The following is a 22,933-nucleotide window of genomic DNA, read 5'->3' on the forward strand; positions in this document are numbered from 1 at the left end:
AATTCTAGGATTTGAAAAGCCTCACACTGTGATGTCATACTGGGAATTCGCATTCATGACCTCGCCCATCTAGGCTCTCGCGTGCCCACAGGATGGCTATTTTTTTTTTATTTTGTTGCAGCGAGGAGATGGAGAGTGGAAAGTGGAGAGTGTGTTGGTGATGGTGACTTTGCAATATGGCCGAATGCGTTCAGCCAATCATAAGAGAGGTGTGTGCATATAATAATGAGCAATCCTGCTGTTTTCAGCCAACCTCTGCACCAGCAAACTTCAGCATCTCAGAACAGGAGCATCATAGATATTTTAATGACTCATAGGTCATTGGTTTACACTGGAGAACACTGCGAATGTAGTGAATAAATGAGTAAACCCCACCTTTAAGAAAGTCAAAATATGTCTCCTTTAACCAAAGCAAAATGGGCTACAACACTGTCTGTTTTGCAGATACTAAGTACAACTTTCTTGTGATGGTAACTAAAAGTCGTTCAGGACACAAACTCTGGGTGCAATGAGTGAAATCTTGCAAGACTGTGTAGGATTGTGCAAAAACAAAAGCTAACTGCAAGTTATATATCTTTAGCTGTTGTCTAACTTTTTCTGATTAGGTTTCTGGTTTTCACCGTCTGTCTCAGGTATGAGCTACCCTGTGGACATAGGCCTGCACCTATAGACCTAAGTCAAGTTCGTCTCAGTTTAGCGGATGAGGAGGTGGTGGAGATGCTGGCAGAGAATGAACACAATGAATGGGCTAGAAAGCAAATCAAACAGGGATGGACTTATGGAGCCCAGCAGGTATCTGTTTTAAGTCATCGATCCACATCACTGAGGGGGTTAATTCTCTATGCTGAGGGTTTGTTTACAAATGCAGCTAATTATTTAGTTCTGTGCATCTGTGTTTTTAGGATGTGAAATCAAAGAGGTGTCCTCACCTCGTGCCTTACTATCTACTTGATGAAAAGATGAGGAAAGCAGGGATGGAGAGTGCAAGAGAGGCCGTCTGCACCCTGCGGGTGTTCGGCTACACTTTGGAGCCCCTCAGCCAAGAACAGAGTATACAACAAAGCCTGTTAATTCCCCTTACTTATCACAAGTGTTTGAAGTTTATTTAAAGCATCTATTTTTATCGCTTATCAAACTAAATCAATCCTAACAATTAGTGCTACCATTTAAATGAACAGTGTGACCTTTGTCAGCGATGCTAATGCCATTTAAGAAGACCTGAGTGCAGGTAGATTTGAATTTTACTGCATATTTGTTCTGTTTTTGACTGACAGCCACATTATCAAAGACATCCCCATTCCCAGCAGAGAAGAGCAGAGTGTTCAGACCAGATAAATCCTACGCTGTGACCAGGGGGAAGTGGTATTTTGAATTTGAACTACTGACAGGGGGGGATATGAGAGTGGGCTGGGCCCGACCGGGCTGTACTCCTGATAAAGAGCTCGGCTCAGACGACCAGGCATATGTCTTTGATGGATTTGAGGTGAGGCACTCATATCTACATTTCTGATGTTTCTATTAGTCTGTTGTTGGAACTACATTCCCAGCTCTAACCACAGCTTGAATTAGGAAAACCTAGCAGAGGACACTGCTGAGCTCTTTTTAGTTTGGCTTGTTATGTTTAAAGAAGGTGTAAAAGGTGATTCTGAATCATTTAACAGGATTGGACTTGTTTTAAACTTATATCATCCTGGATGCTGTATCAGTACCTTCAGGTCTTCGCCAGACATAATCAGTTAAATGTAAGGGTTGTTCCAGACGCATAAACAGTGTTAAGTTTTATTTTTCCATGCTAAGACATTACTAATCTACACTAAAGGAGAGCTGTGATTATGATGATTGGTGGTAATGTCTCTGCTGGTCCTGCACTTAAAAAGGTCCTTAATCGGCCTCCTCAGTAAGTCATAATTGCTCTTGAAATCAGTTTCAGCCCCCTTGAACTTTTATTTTCTGTTGCACTGTTTTAGCATCACATGCTATACCTCCTCAGTGGCCTAGCGGTATGAGTATCTGCGCTGGGACTGGGAGGTTTAGGTTAAAATCCACAGCTGGGTCATACCAAAGACTTTAAAACTGGGACCCAATGCCTCCCTGCATGACACTCAGCTAAAACTGGGGGGCGAAACCACCAAGTAGTTCCTGAGCGCAGCCACTGCTGCAGCTACCCCCCCCCCCCCACACACACACACACACAGCGATGGGTCAAATGCAGAGATGAAATTTCTCTAGTGTGTGATGATGACCAATGGGACTTTAACTTTAATGAATTAAGGCAAATGGAACAGTACAGGGACACGTATCTCTTCGGTTTTGTTTCACATAATTGACCTGAACAGATAATAGAAAATAAACTTGCATAGGCTAATAAATAAACCATATGACCCATTAAAGGTTTCTTTCAGTTATTTATGGGTTTATAAAAATTTCCTTTTGGTTTAATGTAAGTCATCAGTTACTTAAGTTAATTTACTTGTAGCAATTAATAATAAACACACATTCCATGTTTGAGAACATTTAGAGGAAAAAGTTATATTTCCTTTGTTACAACATGTTGGTGAAAACTTGAAGGATGTCGTAACATAACAGAGACGTGTGCTTAAGGTGGTAAAAGTGAAACGTTATTTATTGAACAAGGGCAAAAACCAAAAGGAGGGAGCACCTATAAGGGTGGATACCAATCTAAAGAAAGGTTCTAAACTGGAATATACATAAACAAGGCTTAATGTCACTAAGTAACTACAGGACTGGAACAAAACTATGTTGAGCACACCAAGTAATCACACTCTGAGTCCTTCAAAATACAGCACAAAGCTCCTGAGAGCATAATATTAAACGCTAAATGCTAAGAACATCAATGCACCTCTGAGCATCCGAAGTGATTACGTAAGTTCCAGAGAACACACGGAAACAGAGCTCCTGTGAGCGAACGTAAAACAGGGTTCATAAGACAAACTAAAAGCAAAGCTTCTGTTGAGCACATGAAGTAACCACAACAAGTTCTTAATGAACAATCTCTAACCCTAACCCTAAATCCCAAGCTGCTCTGATCACTCTAAGTAGTTACACACCAGATTCCTAAGAATAATCACTAAACAAGTCTACTTAGATCTTTCTAAACATATCTAGAACACAAAGCTCTAGCACAAGTCATGTTAAGGGAGAGAAGAGACCAACAGCACTGATCTGTGATTATCCTAACTCTCCTTGAGCAGCCAATCGCTCCTGGTTTATCGGCTCTCCTGGTGTTGACTGGAATAGAGAGCAGCTGGGAGGGAGGAGGGGCAGGGCTGCTGCTGGGAGCTGGATCAGGTTGAAAAAATACAGAAAGCTCTCGTCCTCTGGATCAAATCAGGCGGTGGCCAAAAAACCTGAGTGATCGTTTTAACTATTTAAGAGCTTCAGTCATTTCTTACCTTATAAGTTGAAGATTTTATAATCTTAAATTAGAGCTGCTAATAAAACTTTTTTCCCTCATTTTGTTTAAAAAAATGTTTAGTCAGGGTTTAGTTTATGGGTTTGTCTTTCAGACTTGGCATCATTTCAGTATAATCCAATGTGTCAGAGAAAAAAAAACGAAATTGAGAATTTATTTCATTTCACAACTTTTCTGTTCTTAGAGAAATCATCAAACATCTCTTAAAAAAGGATTAACGATTTATTTATTAGAATAAAAAATCAACAAAGATGTATCAGGTGCAACATCATGCTTGTTGTTTACTTATTATTAATGGTCTCAAAAAAGCATAATGTATCACACAGAAGCCAGTTTGTACTTTTTTAAACTACTACACCTATTTCATTTCACACAAGAAGGATTTTTCATGCATTGCCATTTTAAACATTACTTGAATAAAAAAAATGTCAAAATTTCCTCCATCGCTGCTTCATTCAGGCCCAGTGGTACCATCAGGGAGGTGAACCTCTGGGACGTCCATGGCTCAGGGGAGATGTGGTGGGCTGCTTGGTGGACATGGTTGAAAGCACCATAATGGTCACGCTCAATGGGGAGCTGCTGTTTAATGACAGAGGATCAGAGCTGGCTGCCAAGGACTTTGATATAAGAGATGGTATGGAGAACATTTTACCACATTTTCTGTACATTAACACCAGTACGTCCATTGAGCTGAAGCATTGTTCATGCTTCAACATGGCCTGGGTTTCTAAATGTTCTCTCTTCCTGACGTTTCGAGGCTTGTTGCCTGTGGTCAGTGTTGGGATAAACCAGGTGGGGAGGCTGAACCTGGGCCACCAGGTGGACACTCTACGGTACTTTGATGTTTGTGGTCTTCAAGAGGGCTATACACCTTTTGCCTTCAACATGATGAGACACCCCGCACTGTGGATGAGTTGGAAACAGTCCCAGTTTACCACAATCCTACGTGATGATCAGAATTTGCAGGTTAGTCTGGCAAAAGCCTGTCCTTTGATTTTAGAAAGATTATGAAACCGTCCTTGGAACTTGACTGGAATAAAGCCCCTTTGATGCTCAACTATGATCTGGAAAACGATGTGCATATATTCTCCAAGGTTACCAGAGTCAGGAGCTCAGCCGATTCCTTATCCAGCCTGAGGGTGTCTCAGCGGTGGTTTGCTCGCCACTCTGGAGGGAGTGAGATGGGCTTTTACCGGCTCAGCATGCCCATTGAATGTGCTGCGATTCTTAGAAGTCCTGCAGAGGCAGTACATTCAGTTGCCCCCAACTCTTTACCTCAAGGTTTGAGTTAAGAGTTATTTTTTACATTATATAATTCATCATAAGTTAATTTAGTTTTGGATCTAATGCAACACATAAAAATGAATGAGCCATTGGGTAAAATCTCTAGAAGTGGTCTAGTTGCAATTATTCAGATTTATTCCCTGTCTAGATTGCTGATATCTGCCATTGTGACCTTGGTGAATTGTCCTGGTTAAGCTCCCCGGGGGGCATGCTGTAATTAATGCCTGTTGTGTTTTAGTGAGGAAAGAGCCCGAGGACACGGACTCTGACTTTGAAGTTCTGATGAAGTCAGCACACAGTTTTGCTGGCTCAAAAGACGAGCTTAACCACAAGGACCACGGTCACGAAAAAACATCCAAACTGAAACAACGGTAGGTTGTGAAGAGAATAAAACTAAAAGAACATGTTATGTATGTATGTAGACATTCAGAGTCAGTATTTTACTTTTCTTATTCACCAGATTTCATTCATTCAACTCAACGTCTTTTCCTGATGGAAGCAGAAAATAAAATAAAACCTGTATTCCAATTGCATTTTTGTGTGTGGTAGAAGTATCTGTATCGGTATCACTATCAGCTAGTACTCAGATCCAAGTATCGGTATCACATCGGTTTGGAAAAAAGTGGTATCGGTGCATCCCAACTCACAAGGTATCCATTCATACTAGTCAGCACTGCAGATGTGTTAAAAATGAGAGAAGTTGGTTTTTAAACTTTTTATATTTGTCAAAATAAATTGTGAAACAAAGAGCACCAAGAAAGTTCACAACGTTTGCAGAACTAAATATCAAACAACAGTATAATTCTTTGACATGTCAATCCCTATGGAGAAATAGACCTGCCAAACCTTTTGTGGCTTAACAGAATAAATGAAGGACTTAAAATAAAAGGCGTACTAAGTCCAGTGTGCGCTCTGAAATGTCGGTGTCATCTTAATAAATGCTTTATAGGGATGATGGCGGCAGAGAGTTAAATGCCTGTCTCCTAACTGGAAGGTTGAGGGATCGAGTCTTGCTCTGTCTGTTGCGGTTGTTGTGTCTTTGGCAAGACACGTAACCCGCATTGTTTGCTGGTGGTGGTCGGAGGGACCGGTGGCACCAGTGTTTGGCAGCCTCGCTTCTGTCAGTGCGCCCCAGGACAGCTAGCTCACCAGCATGTGAATGTGTGGGTGGGTGAGTGAATGACTGACTGTGTTTTTAAGCACCTTGAGGGATTGTAGAACCCTAAAAAGTGCTATACAAACACACGCTATTTATCATTTTTGGAATTATGCAACTTGGGATTTCCGAGATGATAGCTGCTACATCTTTTTTGAAGGGTATTCTAGAAAGACAGGTCCACAGATCAGAGCACAGCAGCTTTCCACAATCCCGCTGGAAAAACAGCCAAGCCCGTCTGTTTAGACTTTAATTTGAGAGAAATTACCAAAACAAATCGTGTTTTCTCGACAAAAATCTCTTCAGCTCTGACAGTTGTTGGAGCTTATAAGCATTCACTGTCAGTAATTTAAACACAAAACAAGACAATTACTGTTCCATGAGCTGTAAGCACATTCAGACATCTTCTAACTATCCCCGTACCTGTCTGCTGTCTGGTTGCAGTGACAGCTGTGTGGTCATTTTGTAAGTTTGCAGCTAGAATGAGGCAGAAAAATTGAAGAAGTAAATTCAATAAATTCAAAGGTTTGACTTTGCTGTTAATGTGAAAAGTAATTGCTTTGTTAGAGCTGACGGACGCTTCTATTTGTAAGGTTCTTGATGAAGAAGACTAAACCCGGCTTAGTCAGCAGCAACTCATCTGCACGGCTTCTAGAAGACGTCATTGTTGAAAAAGACAACTACGACCACCTCATCCGGAGCTCCAGAGTAAGAGTCTGATTTATTTGTTCTCCCATAACGTCACATGACCTCAATAATTGTAGAAGGTTAATAGAATTTTCTGTACAGTAATCCATTTCATCATTTTGTTTTCTCAAAATTAAGCAGTTTAAAAATACGTCCTAATGCAACGCTTATGTGCCTGCAGTATGTGACCAATTACCTGAAATGGAATGATGTAAATGCCAAACGGTGACACTAAGTGACATCTTTGTTTTAGTATTACTATTCAGTGAGGGTTCTTCCAGGCCAGGAGCCATTCAGCGTGTGGGTAGGCTGGGTGACCTCTGACTTCCAACGGTGCGACGTGACATTTGACACCAACAGTGTCGACACCGTGACTGTCACCCTCGGAGATGATGGTGGCAAAGTTCAGGAGAGGTTAGTGTGCACCGAGGCCATTCCATTTTCCTCATACATAAAATATACAACCTGAGTGGTCGTCGATTACTGTCATCAAAACGTCTCCTTCACCAGAGCCACTCTCCTATGGTAAGTCTATTTATTGTGTTGCTGAATAGCTTCAGTTTGACATAAATGAGTATTTTTGCACAGTGTGAAGCGGTGCAGCTGTTACATGGTGTGTGCTGGAGAAGGAACAGGTCTGTCTCAGAGTCGAAGGAGTGCAGGGCTGGAAATTGGCTGTTTGATTGACACAACAACTGGATTGCTTACCTTCACTTCAAACGGTGTGGAGATGTTGACTTTCCACCAAGTGAGCATAAGAAATTTCTATGATTTAGATGCAATGTCTGATATATTTCAATAAATCCTGTAATGATATAATTTAGAGTGAGTAGCTTGGAAAATCAATTTAACGAGGTAATCTGAATCAGGGTTCCACTTTAAAGGGCAAGTCACCCCCACCAGAGTCTTTCTCCACTCCCACTTCCTGTTTGAAAAATGCATCAAATGCTGTTGCCTGGCAGACAGAGAGGGCCGAGCCACTAACACACACACACACACACACACACACACACACACACACACACACACACACACACACACACACACACACACTCACACACACACACACACACGAACACACACACTCACGAACACACAGGCCCACAACAACATTGTGACATCATAATGTACCAGCTAACATCATAGAGTACCTCTTAGCCAATAGCGACGGCAGATTTAAATTAAAAAGTAGTGCAGAGTTTTTACCTGAAGATGGCACAACACTGACCGTTTTAAGCAGAATATTTAAATTTTAACGAAGGTGCACTAAAGTGCGAAAGTATTGACTACATGTGTCTACAGCACGATTGGACACTCATTTAAATAGTTTAACAGTAAAAAAAAGTTGTTTTTGTTTTGGGGTGACTTGCACTTTAAACGATTTGGAAGGGGGGGGGGGGGGGGGGGAGTTGGAACACTAAGGAGACACTATACAAATCCAGGCCATTTACAAGGAATCCTTTATCCACACCCTAGGTTGAAGCCGGTACCAAGTTATTTCCTGCAGTTTTTGTCAAACCCAGCACCAGCGACATGTTTCAGTTTGAGTTTGAACCTATCAAGGTAAAATGCTTAAAGCAATTTTTGACTTCTATGACTCTCATTTGAGAATTAGTTATTTTTTCTTCTAACAATTAATTTGCACTTATTTTATGAATTAAAAAAATGTGGAACTATTTGATTAATAGCTGAAAAAAACATTAAACTTGAACATGAAATTTGCAATCCTACCATAGACATTTTTTTCTTGTTAACTATTATTTATATAAAAATGGACTAATATTAGTAAATTATTTTTGGTAGGTGATACATTAATCGATTTTTGTTCCTTCCAGAATGTGATGCCTCTATCATCAGGATTAATTCGCAGTCAAAGAAGAGATCCCAGTCCCCAGTGTCCTCCGAGGGTCAAGGTCCAGCATCTTAGACCCGTCTCATGGACCAGAGTACCAGACACTCAATTACAGGTGTTGATAGACCACCCAGATGAACACCATGGCTGGAGAGTCCAATGCTACGAACCTCATCAGATTTTGACCCTTCAGATTCCTGATGAAAGCAGGTGAAGAAAAAAAGACTAATAAACATGCCTGATTCCTGTTAGACTGGGAACTGTTCTTCCATTAACAAAATTCAGAAAATGTTGCAAATTCATTTCAGTTTTCCTTTACTTTATTCCAATTTGAGTAAACAGTGACACTGAAACTGTCTTTCTGATGATGTCCACGTAGGAGCGTTGACATTTTGGAGCTGTCAGAGCTTGATGACCTTCGTACCTTTCATCACAATACCCTTCTTCTCTACTGCTCTTTGTGTGCCCTTGGCAACACCAGTGTTTGCCATGCCCTCTGCAGTCACGTGGACCAATCGCAGGTCCTTTATGCCATTCAGAATCCTCACCTCCCTGGCCCAATCCGCTCAGCGTATTACCAGCTGCTTATTCAGGTATCTGCTAGTCAAAGTTTATGAAACCTGGCAATTCACAGGCAGCAAGATAAAGAATTAACAATCATTGTTTGTTTTAGGTGTATCTAAGTAGTCATACCACAGCATGTCTCATGATGAATCAGGAATACATCGTTCCGATGATGGACCAGACCAGAGAAATCTCCCTTCATCCCTGTCCTGTTGGGGGTCTTGATGGAGAGCATGGTTTTCTTCCAGAAGGCTTCCCCAGCACTGGCAGTAGCACATCTCTTAAACCAAAAATGCATTTTTCATCTCCTTGTTTTGTCAGGAGTAATGGGATGGGAGTGGATGGTGTAGCTGAAGTGGCTTGCACTGACAGCCCTGAAATCCCTCTGGACATTTTAAAGAACCTGACAGTGGAGATGTTGGACGCTGGAGTAACAGCCGTGGCTAAACTTGTGAGGGATCCTGCAGGAGGCAGCGCTGAACATTTGCTTGTTCCTCTTTTAAAACTGTTGAACTGTCTTCTAGTCATGGGGGTGCTTGGGGATGAAGATCTCGGGAAGGTTCTAAGGCTGATTGAGCCAAATGTATTCTCCTTAATCAAGGAGGACAGAGAAGAAATTAAGGATGATGAGGAAGTGGGAAAAGGGAAGGATGCAAGTAAACAAGGACTTCTTCAAATGAAACTTCCAGAATCTGTCAAACTTGAGGTGAATGAATCACTAGATCTTGTTTTCATGTGTTCTTGGTAACTTTTAGCCTAGCAACAATAACAACAATCCAACATTTCCACATTTATGTTTGTAGCTCTGCCACTTGCTGTCCTACCTGTGTGACTGCCAGGTGCGCCACAGGGTTGAAGCTACAGTCGCATTCTCTGATAACTTTGTGCATCAGCTGCAGGAGAACCAACGTTCCCGTTACACTCAGGTCATGCAGGCACTCAACATGTCTGCAGCACTCACGGCTCGCAGGACCAAGGAGTTCCGCCTACCACCGCAGGAGCAGGTGGAACCCACTTGAACAACATATTGGATGTTAGATAATTGGATTAAAGTGTATAAATTCTAGGTTTTTGTATGTGCACCAAACAAGTCCATCTCAGTCACTATGGTGTGCATAATGTTTTTCATACTATTATCAATTCTTTTGTAATTTCTAACATGTCAAGATCAACATGCTGCTGAGCTTCAAAGATGAGGAGGAGAAGGAGAAATGTCCTTGTTCCATCAACATCCAACAGCTCTTGCAGGACTTCCATTGCCTCCTCAGGACACACTGTGGTGGGAGAAGTGCTGATCATTTACTGTTGCATTACTGATTTTTGTTAAGTTAAGAAACTATAATAAACCCTGACAGAAGTGATGTGACTTCTGATTAAGTGTGTTTTATTTTGCGGCTGCTGCTCAGGCATTGAACAAGACTTGGACCTAGTGGATGAAGAGACGGCTAAGATCTCCCTGAAAGATCAACTTTCAAGACTTCTAATGGGACTCATTGGTCTTAAAAAAACACCAAATTTACTGGAGGAGAGTAAATCTCGCAGTCCTAGTAAGAATGTGCTGCAGTGTCTCACTTTGAAGAAAGTGGCACTCTGAAACTTCAATCATGTCTCTTCTGTTACCTGCTCCTAATCATAGAAAATGCTAATCATGGGTTTCTCTAGCAAAAAAAGCAATTATCTCACAAAGTATTTAATCATATTGTAAAGTGAGTACCCTTGGATTCCACTTCTTTACTTTAATCACCTCTTCTCCTTTCAGAATCCCTCAAAAGGCTGATTTCTGAGACGATGGTGTGCTGGGCTCAAGAGAGTGAGATTGAAGACCCAAAGCTGGTTCGGGTTATCTTCTCATTGCTTTACCGTCAGTACCAAGGCCTCAGGGAGCAAATGGAAGGGCCGCTCTCAAAGGCATACACTATCAGCCAGTTTTCTGTGGAGGACACGGTGGCACTCCTGTCCTCCCTGGGTCAAATCCGTTCTCTCCTGAGTGTCCGCATGGGGAAAGAAGAAGAGAAGCTGATGATCCGAAGGCTAGGGTAGAAAGAGGCTGTTTGCATCACTGTGTGTTCTGTAGACCATCTCTAATGTTTTTGTGTATACAGGGACATCATGAACAATAAAGTTTTCTACCAACACCCAAACTTAATGAGGGCATTGGGGATGCATGAGACAGTGATGGAGGTGATGGTCAATGTCCTGGGAGAAGGAGAGTCAAAGGTGTGTGAAGCACATCATTCTTGCACATCATTCATGCCATGTTTCTTAAATGTGCACAGTATCACAGATGTCCTTTGATGTTTGATGATTTATTTTTGCATACGTGACTGACTGGATGTTAGGAGATCACCTTTCCCAGGATGGTGGCCAGCTGCTGTCGATTTCTGTGTTACTTTTGCCGCATCAGTTGCCACAATCAGGGAGCTCTTTTTGACCACCTAAGCTACTTATTAGAAAACAGCAGTGTGGGATTAGGTAAACACTTCCACTTTGCATTGCAGATCTTTGCTGTGTGACATCATACAGAGTAATTAGATATTTGTATTGTTTTATGCCCATCTCTTAGCTTCACCATCCATGCGTGGCTCAACTCCGCTTGATGTGGCTGCAGCTTCTGTTATGGATAATAATGAACTGGCCTTAGCTCTGAGAGAACCTGATCTTGAGAAGGTCTGAAACTCCATGTTAACTGTCATCTTTGAGAAACGATATATTGCATTTTCTTACATGAGTCAGGATGCAATATTAAATGATGGAACAAACTAGCTCACTAAAATAGACGAGCTTGTCTAATGTCATAAGATGTCTCATCCAGGTGGTTCAGTACCTTGCCAGATGTGGTCTCAGAAGCTGTTCCATGCTGGTGGCCAAAGGCTACACCGACATAGGATGGAACCCTGTGGAGGGAGAGCGTTACCTGAATTTCCTACGCTTCGCTGTTTTCTGCAACGGTACATTTAGCATCACTATTTGAAACATGAGAACAAAAGGCTGTTTCAAACTCTGATTGCATAACTTAGTTTGTCTCAATTTAAATTACTGTATTTCCCTAACCATCATAACTAATTCAAATTAATTAGTAAAGTATTTATTTACTAGGCGTATATTTGTTTGACCTACATTTCATTTATAATTTTATCATAAAATGGTACATAGTAAATGGCCTGTATTTGAAATAGCCCCTCCTAGAGTCCTAGAACCCCCCAAGGCACTTTACAACACAGTCATTCACCCATTCACACACACATTCACACACTGGTGGGGATGAGCTACAATGTAGCCGTAGCTGCCGAGCACTGGCGCCGGCAGACACTTCGACCACCAGCAGCAGGCAAAGTGGGTTAAGTGTCTTGCCCAAGAACACAACAGCAGCATTCTCTGGTCGAGCCTGGGATTGAACCTGCAACCTTCCGATTACTGGACAACCTGCTCTACATCCTGAGCTACCACTGACCCATTGTAAAAGACAGTCATTACCCGCAGGACCTCAAGAGTAACTGTCACAGAGTAGGTAGTAAAATCTACAAAGGCACAGGCTGCTGTACCATGTCATGTTCTTCGATATTTTAGCTATTTTAACAGAGAAGATTCACTCAGCTTGTCCATCGGTTTCCATTCTGAAAGGAGCATCTAAAAGTCATCAGTACAAATAGCTCTTGAGGCAGTTCAGATAAATACATTAGACAAATGTATGCATCTCAAAAGTTAAAAGCTGCATTTCTTTAAATTATGTTTTGTAAATCGAGTTTATACAGTGGCCCACAAGGGTCAACAAACTGCAAAAGCCAAAATAGAACTACAAAATATGCAACACAATGACATAACCTACAATGAAAGTTTTAATGAAACGGAAGTTAAAAAAGTTAACATATATATATATTTGCATGAAATGGAAATTGAGGTTGTTACTCTCCAGGCTGTCCAGGGGGCCTAGGGTAACAAGGAGGACACATGCTCGGGTGTTTAAAAGTTAACTTAAACAAATTTGTTTCCACCAAGGAAAATTAATAAACACAACTGTACTAATCGGTGGCAACTAAAATGGTAAAACAAAAATAAACCCTACTTAGCCAATATAACTACAACCACGCCGAGGAGCCAACAGGACAGAGACCACATGTCCAGCCTGGTGCTCCCTGATGATTGCAACACACTTCATATATTGTATTGCTCCTTAGTTCTCCCTTATTTTACTTATGGCGCTGTGGTATGGGGGAATAATTATCAATGCTCCTTGCAGCCTCTTTATATATTGCAAAAAGGAGCGGTCCATATCATAAATAAGGTTGGATTCTTAGAACACACAAATCAACTTTTTTGACAATCAAAATGATTAAAATTACAGGATATAATTAAATATCAAACAGTTCAAATTCTTTTCAAAGCATTTAATACATTTCTACCAAATTATTTACAAAAGCTATTTATAATTAAAGAGCTGTCACATAGCCTAAGGAGAGATAAAATATTTAAATTACTACTGGTGCGAACAACACGTAAAAGCTTTTGTGTGTCTGTGTGTGGGATAAAAATATGGAATAACTTAAAGACTGATCACAAACAATGTCAAAATATAAAAATTTTTTAAAGCACATTACAGAAGAACAGTTTGATTAAAATACATTACAAATGAGAATGGGCAATGATGTGAGTAAAGGTGTAAAGGAATATAATTAATGATATTGACAAGAATTGTTAAATTGTCTAGACTACCATTATTATTAATGTTATGATTTTCTTTGGTCGTAAGGTTATTGAATTTGAGTTTTTTCTACATATTGAAAGTTAAACTATTAGTGAAAAATAGGGGTGGGCTTGAATAAGCTTGGCTTACGCCCACTCCCTTTCGAACATGCCTACAACAATGTCAACTTGTCTTGTGATGTTTATTATTTATTTATATCCTTTTGTTAACTGTGATGTTACTGGCATGTTGGAAATACATAAATGATGATGATGAGGGCTGGGTGGCTTTTATGCAGTGAGTCCTCATTCAGCTGCTAATTGTCATTGCCACCAGCTGGAACTTTATTATGGAGCTTGACAGGTGTGGGAGAAGCCAGGTGCTGCAAAAGAGCTTCTCACACACAAGAGGGATAAAAACAATGGAGTAAGAAATGAAATAAAACATAAATGGCACCAGCTATCACAGAGGTCCACCAAATAATAGGCTAAAATGGAAGTTTTGCTAGTTACTCGAAATAACTAAAAATGTAAGTAAGTGAGAGACAAAAGCATTTGGGACCTGAGGCCTCATTTATAAAACTTGAGTGGAGTCCTTACCGAAAATAACAAATTTTCCAATGAATAAAACACAGCTTACGAACAGCTGCACATAATTCCAGTTTTATAAATCACACCTAGAAATATGCTCAGGTTTTTGTGGATCATATTCCACTTCCTACACACCTACTTTCTCTCACAAATGGTCACTACAAAGAACTTTAAGAAGACTCTGCATCCAAATAGTCCGGTTGATTGGTGGAATTTTGCGGGTAACTATGGGAAGTGACACTGAGTGATGTAGAGGCACAGAATAATGTTTGCTTGCCTTCCAGTGGCAACATGTTTTTAAAGCAGGGGGCTGTGTTGTGGAGCTGCAGAGTGATCACGGCGGACATAAAAAAAAAAGAAAATTGGTCAGATGGAGGCAAAGAGGAAGATGGCAATAATCACTCATACCATCCAGAACGGCTACAACATGGTGCTCAAAGATTATTAAGATATGCCAGATTTAAAGGGAACAGGGAGCTTTAGGCAGGAAATGTCATTTAGTGTTCATCAAATCAAACAAATATCAGCCCACCAGTTGGTAATTCCTGCTGGAACAAACTGGTTTAAGGCCTAAGACCTACACACACACACACACACACACACACACACACACTATAAAGGCTTAAGGTGCAGCCTTTTTAAATGACACAGTTTACATGGAAAATTATTTACACAATTTTCAGAACCACTTTTGTGCATAAGCAAGCTTTAAAAAATGAGGGTCCTGGTCGTTAGACTCAAAATACCGCTGTTAACCCCACAGTTATAGCCCCTTTCTTATTCGTGAACAACACTTCACTCACATACAATTCATTTTTTTTATCCCTTCAATTCAATATTACTTAAGCTGTAGGCTTGCAAGAGATTAGTAGTTTACTCTGTCATCAGTGAGTTGCTGGTTCAAACCCAGGCTCTACCCATATTTAGTCATTGTGTCCTTGGAACAGACACTTCACCCTCCATGCCTGCTGGTGATGGTCGGAGGGACCAGAGGCACAAATTGTGTGGCAGCCTCACAACTGTCAGTGTGCCCCGGGGCAGCTATGGCCTGAATGTAACTTATCACCATCAGCGTGTGAATATGACGGAATATACTGTAAAGTTCTTTGGAGTCCATGACAGTCAGGAAACCTCTATAAGAAAATGTAGTTTATTAAACTTTATGGGCATCTGTGAATTTATTATAAGTTAGATTTTTTCCAAAGTTAAAACTTATGAATTTACTTCATACAAATTCCAAATAGGATGAATACAATATATATATCATCAGCTTCAACAGATTGTGATCTTCAGCTGTCGCTGGAGTGGTTCGCAGCTGTGTGAAGCAGCTGATGAGAATCAGCTCCTTTAAATCTGAGACCATGGTCTTGATTCGGAAAAGGGTAGAATGCCTTCTCCGGGTCAGGGATGAGGTCCTGCCCCAAGTGGAGGAGTTTAAGTATCTCTGGGTCTTGTTCATGAGTGAGGGTAAGATGGAGCGTGAGATCGATAGGCGGATTGGTGCTGCATCTGCAGTGATGCGGGCGTTGTACCGGTCTGTCATGGTGAAGAGAGAGCTGAGTCAGAAGGCGAAGCTCTCGATTTACCGGTTGATCTACGTTCCTACCCTCACCTATGGTCCTGAGCTTTGGGTAGAGACCGAAAGAACAAGATCATGGATACAAGCGGCCGAAATGAGTTTTCTCCGAAGAGTGGCTGGGCTCTCCCTTAGAGATAAGTTGAGAAGCTCGGTCATTCAGGAGGGGCTCAGAGTAGACCCGCTGCTCCTCCACATCGAGAGGAGCCAGTTTAGGTGGCTCGGGCATCTGGTCAGGATACCTCCTGGACGCCTCCCTGGTGAGGTTTTCCGGGCACGTCCAACCGGGAGGAGACCTAAAGGTAGACCCAGGACACGGTGGAGGGACTATGTCTCTCACCTGGTCAGGGAACGTCTTGGGATTCCCCCAGAGGAGCTGGCCCAAGTGGCTGGGGAGCGGGAAGTCTGGGCCTCTCGCCTTAGGCTACTGCCCCCGCGACCCGACTCCGGATAAGCGGATGATAATGGATGGATTGATGGATGGACAATATATATCATTGATCCATGCTTTCGTTCTTTTTAAACACAGAAACAGTTTTGTTTACCTGTTTTGTAGCTACAGTTTCGCCGACAGCTGCAGGCTTCTTCAGGCTGACGCTGATGGTGGCGCGTCACTTCCTTCTCCGTTTATCTGCGGGCAGCAGAGGACGTTGTCGCCCTCTACTGCCCGCTCTCCGACGGAGTTTACACGCTGGACCACGCATGGGACTGCATCGTCGGAGAGGGGAGAGCGGGCAGTAGAGGGCGACAACGTCCTCTGCTGCCCGCAGATAAACGGAGAAGGAAGTGACGCACCACCATCAGCGTCAGCCTGAAGAAGCCGGCAGCTGTCGGCGAAACTGTAGCTACAAAACAGGTAAGCAAAACTGTTTCTGTGTTTAAAAAGAACGAAAGCATGGATTTAGAAAGACACAGCAAGAACACACCTAAGATATATCATTGATTCAATTGTTTTACTTTCTGTGATTTCCCTATCTGCAGGTGAGAGTGTAGAGGAGAATTCTTATGTAGTGTTGAGGTTATTGATTCGTCGACCCGAGTGTTTTGGTCCTGCCCTGAGAGGAGATGGGGGAGATGGACTCTTAGCAGCCATGAAGGAAGCCATCAAAATCTCGGAAGACCCTTCAGTGGATGGACCGTTCCCCACTCATCCACCTAACAGAACATCGTAAGTGTTAGTTGCATGTAATGTAGGGTCTGGAACTACTTTAAAATTTGTTTTTAATAGTGATGTGACGTTCACGTACGAATCAAATCTTTTGAACGAGTTTTCAAAGTGAATGATGAGAGCCGAGTCCCTGCAGAGAGCCGTTCATCTTAACAAACCTCTCCGGAAGTCGGTCAAACTCACCTGCTCAAACTCCAGCCACTGCTGTGACGGACGTAGGAGGAACCATAGATATGTATATAAACACGTGTTTATATACATATCTATGGGAGGAACGCTAGCCCCCACAATGCGGGTGAAAAATTGAGGCCAACGCGGAAGTGACAAAAATTGCAGTTCCACCCTCATCCACTAGGGGCTGGTGTCAGAAGCGAGCAAATCCTCATTGACTCCCATGTTAAAAATACCAATTTCACAGCAGAAATAAACATGTTTACAGCCTGGTACCAAAACATCTTTTTTGTTTAAATGATCTAGTTTACACTCATGACAACTCTGAGGGAGGTGAATATTTTTTCTCACTCCCCTGTTTAAGTGTATTAAAAGCCTAAAATTCTGTATAATTAATGAGCATCAGACCCACATGACCACAGAGCTAGCTCCGTGGAAAGGCCTCAGTAGAGCCTCGGTCTGGCTTGGAAACTGTTCCGGGATTTTGAGTCTCTGTGTTTGTGTATTCTTTTTTTGGATATTTTTTGTGCAATTGTTGGACAAAATGACTTGCTGTGGCATTAATTGCACTAATAGAGTGTCCAAAGAGTCCCCACTTCATATTTTTTGGTAAGTAAAATTATATTTATGTATTTTAGGTCACTGCTGAGCTGTGCTTAGATTTTAACATGTACTGTTTAACCATGAAATTTAAATGTAACAGGGTAAAGCCCAGTGCATTTAACATAATGCTGCACTTTAGAAAATGGGTTGAAACAACATGTTGGTGGAGCTGGGTTCCGACTATCGGCTTGTGGAGCTCTTGGGAGAATGATGTTTTCCACCCATCCCCTCTTGCAGCTCGGCGCATCTCTGTCTGATCGCGGCTTCTGTCTGCTGCATGGGCTGCCGGCTTGTGGAGCTCTGGGATGGAAACCTTTCCACCCGGTTCTCCCCAGCGGCAGCTCTGCGCATCTCAGATTGCAGCGGCGCCTGCCTGCTGTGCGGCTGCCGGCTTGTGGAGCTCTCGAGAGACCTCTGTGTTGCACCTGGTTTTACCCAGCGCTCAGCCCGGTGTATCTCTGACTCAGAAGCTCTGGTGTTGTGCACAGTTGACTCCGGTTGTAGCTAGGTTGCTACCTCTGTTAGCTTAGCTCCCACCTCCGCGTTAGCTTTGGTTTAGCTTCAGGTTAGCTTGTAGCTAGTTCGACCGGGTGTCGTCAGTTGATCCCAGCCTTAGCCCCATCCTCAGCTCCACCTCTCTTCCCTTTTGTGGAATTGTCTGGGCTTGACAGAACCTGTGACACGGTCAAAATGGCTGTGGTGGCCACCTCCCATTTATCTTCAAAAACGTGATATTGGAGCCTATGGAAACTCATTGTCCAATATTTATATGTCGATGGAGGAATGCTAACCAACCCCGTGCGCCCTCACGGACACTGCAGGAAGACGTTGCTCTTTGAGGTAAATGACCGACTAATGAACGGCTCCCATGAAAGAGCCATAAATCCCATCACTAGTTTTTAAATACTACGCAGACACGTTCCTTAAAATCCTACTAGATTGTTCTAAAACAAGCTGAAAAAAAAACTTTTGGATCTTCTGGCAGGAATGTTGTCCAAGAAAATGACGATGACCTCGTTCACATGGGACATGCCATCATGACCTTCTACTCCGCTCTGATTGACTTGCTGGGGTGCTGTGCTCCAGAGATGCATGTAAGTGGTTTTACATCCCACACTGCTAGGAACACTAATACCATACCAGAACACAGCTGATGTACATAGTAAAACTTTAGTAAAAAATTATTACAAAGGATTTATTTCACATTAAACCTTTTATTGAATAAAATATGTAAATGCTTGGTAATTTCAAAATAACCATTTTCTGAATTTTTAAGTTAATTCAAGCAGGCAAAGGAGAAGCCATCCGTGTCAGGGCCATCCTCAGATCCCTCATCCCTATTCAGGACCTTGAAGGAGTCATCAACATCTCCTTTCACCTCCCATCTGTGTCTGAAGGTTAAACGGACTAAACCAACCCATCTCACTGTACATCTCCAGTTTTATATGACCTGCAGTTACTTTTTGTCATCATTAAACATTAAAGACTCCATTCACACTTATTTTAACCACATGAAATATGTTGCAGTCAAGATGAGTCACATAAAACAGAGACAAGAGAAGCCTAAAACTGGTGTACAAGTATTTTATAAATGAATAGGATCTTAGTCGCATGTATAATTTCTGCTTCTCTCTGTGTAGATGGTTTGTTGGTTGAGCCTGACCTTTCCACAGTCTTCTGCCCGCACCACAAGGCAGCTATGGTTTTGTTCCTGGATCGTGTTTATGGCGTTGAAGATCAGAGTCTTCTTCGCCGCCTGCTGGAAGTTGGCTTCCTGCCTGACCTTCAGGCAGCTGTGTCTCTTGACGCTGTAAGCAATTTTTCTTCTTATTGTCATTCTCATCTGCTTGAGGAATTAATGTAAGGTTGAGAAAATCATGCACTAGATCAACATTCAATTAAAAAATGCACTTGATGTTTAACCCTCTGGAGGCAGGCATTGCAGATTTGCAACGTTAAAACCTACCTACCTGGTTACTCCACATACGTATTTCATGAGCATTTTTTAACTCATAAGTAGCCCTGAAGGACTTAGTTGTTCGTCCTTTTTTCAAAACTTATTTTGAGCCTGAGAGGGTTAAAGGGGTTGTTAACTGAGACATTGTGTAAATCTTATATTTGAAATATGATGGGTCAATGTGAGTTTTAAAATAGTTAGGGTAACTCTCGGATTAGAAAAGCCTGATAATTACCAATACCAATTTTATTTATATAGCACATTTAAACACGGCATGAGAGCCGACCAAAGTGCTGAACAAAACACACAATAAAAACAATCAAAAATAAAAACTAAATCCATTAAAATCAAGTAATCCAACCCTAAAAGGAAAGGTAGGAAGGGAATAAGTTAGACAGAATTAAAAGCCAGAGAATAAAAGTGAGTTTTTAAACGAGACTTAAAAAGGGAAAGAGAGGAAGAGAGTCTGATCGGGAGGGGCAAGTGGTTCCAGAGCTTCGGTGCACAAACTGAAAAGGCGCGCTCCCCGCGGGACTTACAGCGAGAGCTAGGGACATGTAGGAGGTGTTGGTCAGCTGATCGGAGGGATCTTGTAGGGACATATGGGTGAATGAGCTCAGACAAGTAGCCAGGTGCTAAGTTATTTAGGGATTTAAACACAAAAACCAGGATCTTAAACTCTATCCGGAGATGGATGGGGAGCCAATGAAGATTTGCTAAAACCGGTGTGATGTGTTCCCGCTGCCTGGTGCCAGTCAAGAAGCGAGCTGCTGCGTTCTGCACTAGCTGAAGTCGAGCGAGAGTGGAGGAGGAGATACCGTATAGCACTGAGTTAGAGTAGTCGAGACGGGAAGTAATAAATGCATGGACAACTGAATGAAGATGATGCCTTTTTAAAATGGGCTTAACTTTAGAGAGACGCCTCAGGTGGTAATAACAGGTCTTAACTACCTGGTTGACATGAATGTCCATTTTTAGTTTAGCGTCCATCACAACCCCTAAGTTTGTGACACGGTTTTTCAACCCACTTGTGATAAATGGAAGGGTCAGTTGGGGACTTTGAGAAGTACCAGGGCTGAAAATGATGGCCTCTGTCTTAGCGTCGTTCAGCAAAAGAAAGTTTTCTGACAGCCAGCTCTTCACATCATTACAGCATTCAACAAGGGGCAGTAAGGAGTCATTAGGCTTCACAGAGGCATATAATTGGCAATCGTCTGCATAAAAATGGTAATCAATGTGGTGTTTTTTAAAAATGTCACCCAGGGGCAAAATATATAAATTAAATAAAAGGGGTCCAAGAATAGAGCCCTGAGGAACACCACAAGTCAAAGCCGCAGAGGGGGAGGCAGCACTACCCATCATAACATTAAAGGTGCGGTCACAGAAGTAGGACCTAAACCAGTCTAAGGCAGTCCCCTGGATGCCGACCAGCTGGTTCAGCCGAGTCAGCAGAATAGCATTATCAACCGTATCGAAAGCAGCCGACAGATCCAATAAAACCAGCAATACATTAGAACCAGAGTCAAGGGTTAATAAAATGTCATTAAAAACACGAAGATGAGCTGACTCGGTGCTATGGAGGGATCGGAAGCCTGACTGGAAGGGATCCATTAAACCATGATCATCTAGATGAGACATAATTTGGTTAATTGCGTCATAATGTCAAACTAACATTCATGGACTCACCCATTTTGGCTCATGACAGGGAAGACTTGTTGATTTAGCATCCAGGAAAGAGCCTCTCAGCTAGCAGAAGGTAACCGTTAGCCTTAGCAACTTCACAACCAGAACTCCTTCAGGCTTGTGTTTTTTTTGGAGATAAAACATCAAAGTTGCAAAACAAATGGAGTCAGTAGTAGAGCTGCGTTGCTGTTAGCCAGTCAGGGGCAATATGTCAGAATGTCAAAAAATAAGACATCAAAACCTGCTGTCTTTTGCTCACCTCTGATTTGGCTCACTTTTAGTTCCTGAAACAGAAGCACACAGCTTTGCCCCACAGAGATCGACTCACAAGGTATTCGTTTACAGAGACTTCTGCAAATTTCCAGTATGCCCACCTCCTGGATTAACCTCTAGGGTCCGAAAAAGCCTCACAGATCTACATCAAACTGTAAAATTAGCTTTCATTGACTAACCCACATTCTAAGGCTGTGCAGCATTTTTAAAAACACATCGGACATTACTGACACGTTTTAATATTTTCCCACGAAAAAGTTTAAATCGTTGGACAATATGACCTCTTCTCTGATCTTGCCAAAATAAAATAAACCTCCTGAATTTGATTTGATTCAGCGACAGACATTTTTTATTTTTTCAGTAGTCCATCAGAGATCATCTCTAGTCGGGATGAGCCGAGTATCCGGTACAGATAAAGCATTTTTGATGAATACGAGCATGAAACGAGTAAAACTCGTAAATATCTATAATCGTGCTGAAGGAAAATTCTCATTGGGTAACTGACTGTCTTCACGCTCTGTGATTGGCCAATCACATAGAGCGCCCTCCCCTCCCTACACACAAAACTCTGCAGCCGGAGCTCAGTCCGGCCCATCCACGCACACAGACAGACAGTAATGGATCTCTCTGTGCTTGCTTCACTCTTGCTCACGTTTCTTCAGTACTCCCTAGGTTTTCTTCAGCTCGCCTCTTTTTCGGTTTAATATTTAAAGTTACTTTTTTCATAACGTACGTGGTGCATTTGACAAGACGGAGCTTAAAACGGCTCGTGCTGCATCGGTCACTGCCTCCGCTCCACTCTGGGTTCTCTCTCTCTCTCTCTCTCTCTCTCTCTCTCACACACACACACACACACACACAACATTGTTTTGTTTAACTTTGTGTAGGAAAAATGCCAAGAACGTTAGAAAAAAATCAGTTTCATCAAATGATAAAAATAATAATTAAAGTTGTATCTGGTTCTAGCATTTCATATTTACTAGTTCCTACAGCGTGAGTTCAGATGTATTAATCCATGCACTTAAATATTAATGTTCTGATTTTATTGAAACATTTGTTCTGTAACAGTTCCTTTACTATTATGATCAAAATATTTAATCTAAATTCTGAGGCTGCTCTGTAAATAGTTTTCAAATAAACAATACACATATCAACTTCTGATCATTCCATATCAATTTCATACTTCAAATAATGTATTGATGTAAACCACACCCACTTCCGGTTAAACTACATCCACTTCCGGGCCAGGTCACGC

General features: G+C 41.9%; 1 protein-coding gene across 2 annotated transcripts in view; it reads left to right on the forward strand.

The window, feature by feature from the left end:
• Positions 1-22,933, forward strand: part of ryr2b (ryanodine receptor 2b (cardiac)) — a 109,104-nt gene that overhangs the window by 21,973 nt on the left and 64,198 nt on the right. The window contains exons 25-50 of one of the 2 annotated variants that reach the window (XM_070542008.1): positions 633-792; positions 903-1,050; positions 1,275-1,483; positions 3,893-4,067; positions 4,191-4,399; positions 4,528-4,720; positions 4,956-5,088; positions 6,467-6,581; positions 6,814-6,974; positions 7,149-7,308; positions 8,037-8,123; positions 8,396-8,622; positions 8,792-9,005; positions 9,086-9,682; positions 9,780-9,980; positions 10,144-10,255; positions 10,383-10,523; positions 10,736-11,012; positions 11,079-11,193; positions 11,316-11,448; positions 11,540-11,643; positions 11,789-11,924; positions 16,805-16,991; positions 18,751-18,859; positions 19,042-19,162; positions 19,406-19,575. In XM_070542008.1, the coding sequence (XP_070398109.1) occupies positions 633-792; positions 903-1,050; positions 1,275-1,483; positions 3,893-4,067; positions 4,191-4,399; positions 4,528-4,720; positions 4,956-5,088; positions 6,467-6,581; positions 6,814-6,974; positions 7,149-7,308; positions 8,037-8,123; positions 8,396-8,622; positions 8,792-9,005; positions 9,086-9,682; positions 9,780-9,980; positions 10,144-10,255; positions 10,383-10,523; positions 10,736-11,012; positions 11,079-11,193; positions 11,316-11,448; positions 11,540-11,643; positions 11,789-11,924; positions 16,805-16,991; positions 18,751-18,859; positions 19,042-19,162; positions 19,406-19,575 (4,594 nt within the window). The remainder of the gene's footprint in view (positions 1-632; positions 793-902; positions 1,051-1,274; positions 1,484-3,892; positions 4,068-4,190; positions 4,400-4,527; positions 4,721-4,955; positions 5,089-6,466; positions 6,582-6,813; positions 6,975-7,148; positions 7,309-8,036; positions 8,124-8,395; positions 8,623-8,791; positions 9,006-9,085; positions 9,683-9,779; positions 9,981-10,143; positions 10,256-10,382; positions 10,524-10,735; positions 11,013-11,078; positions 11,194-11,315; positions 11,449-11,539; positions 11,644-11,788; positions 11,925-16,804; positions 16,992-18,750; positions 18,860-19,041; positions 19,163-19,405; positions 19,576-22,933) is intronic. The other variant, XM_070542009.1, reaches the window with a different exon arrangement.

This window comes from Nothobranchius furzeri, chromosome 12, assembly GCF_043380555.1.
Source record: "Nothobranchius furzeri strain GRZ-AD chromosome 12, NfurGRZ-RIMD1, whole genome shotgun sequence".
NCBI classification, from domain to species: domain Eukaryota; kingdom Metazoa; phylum Chordata; class Actinopteri; order Cyprinodontiformes; family Nothobranchiidae; genus Nothobranchius; species Nothobranchius furzeri.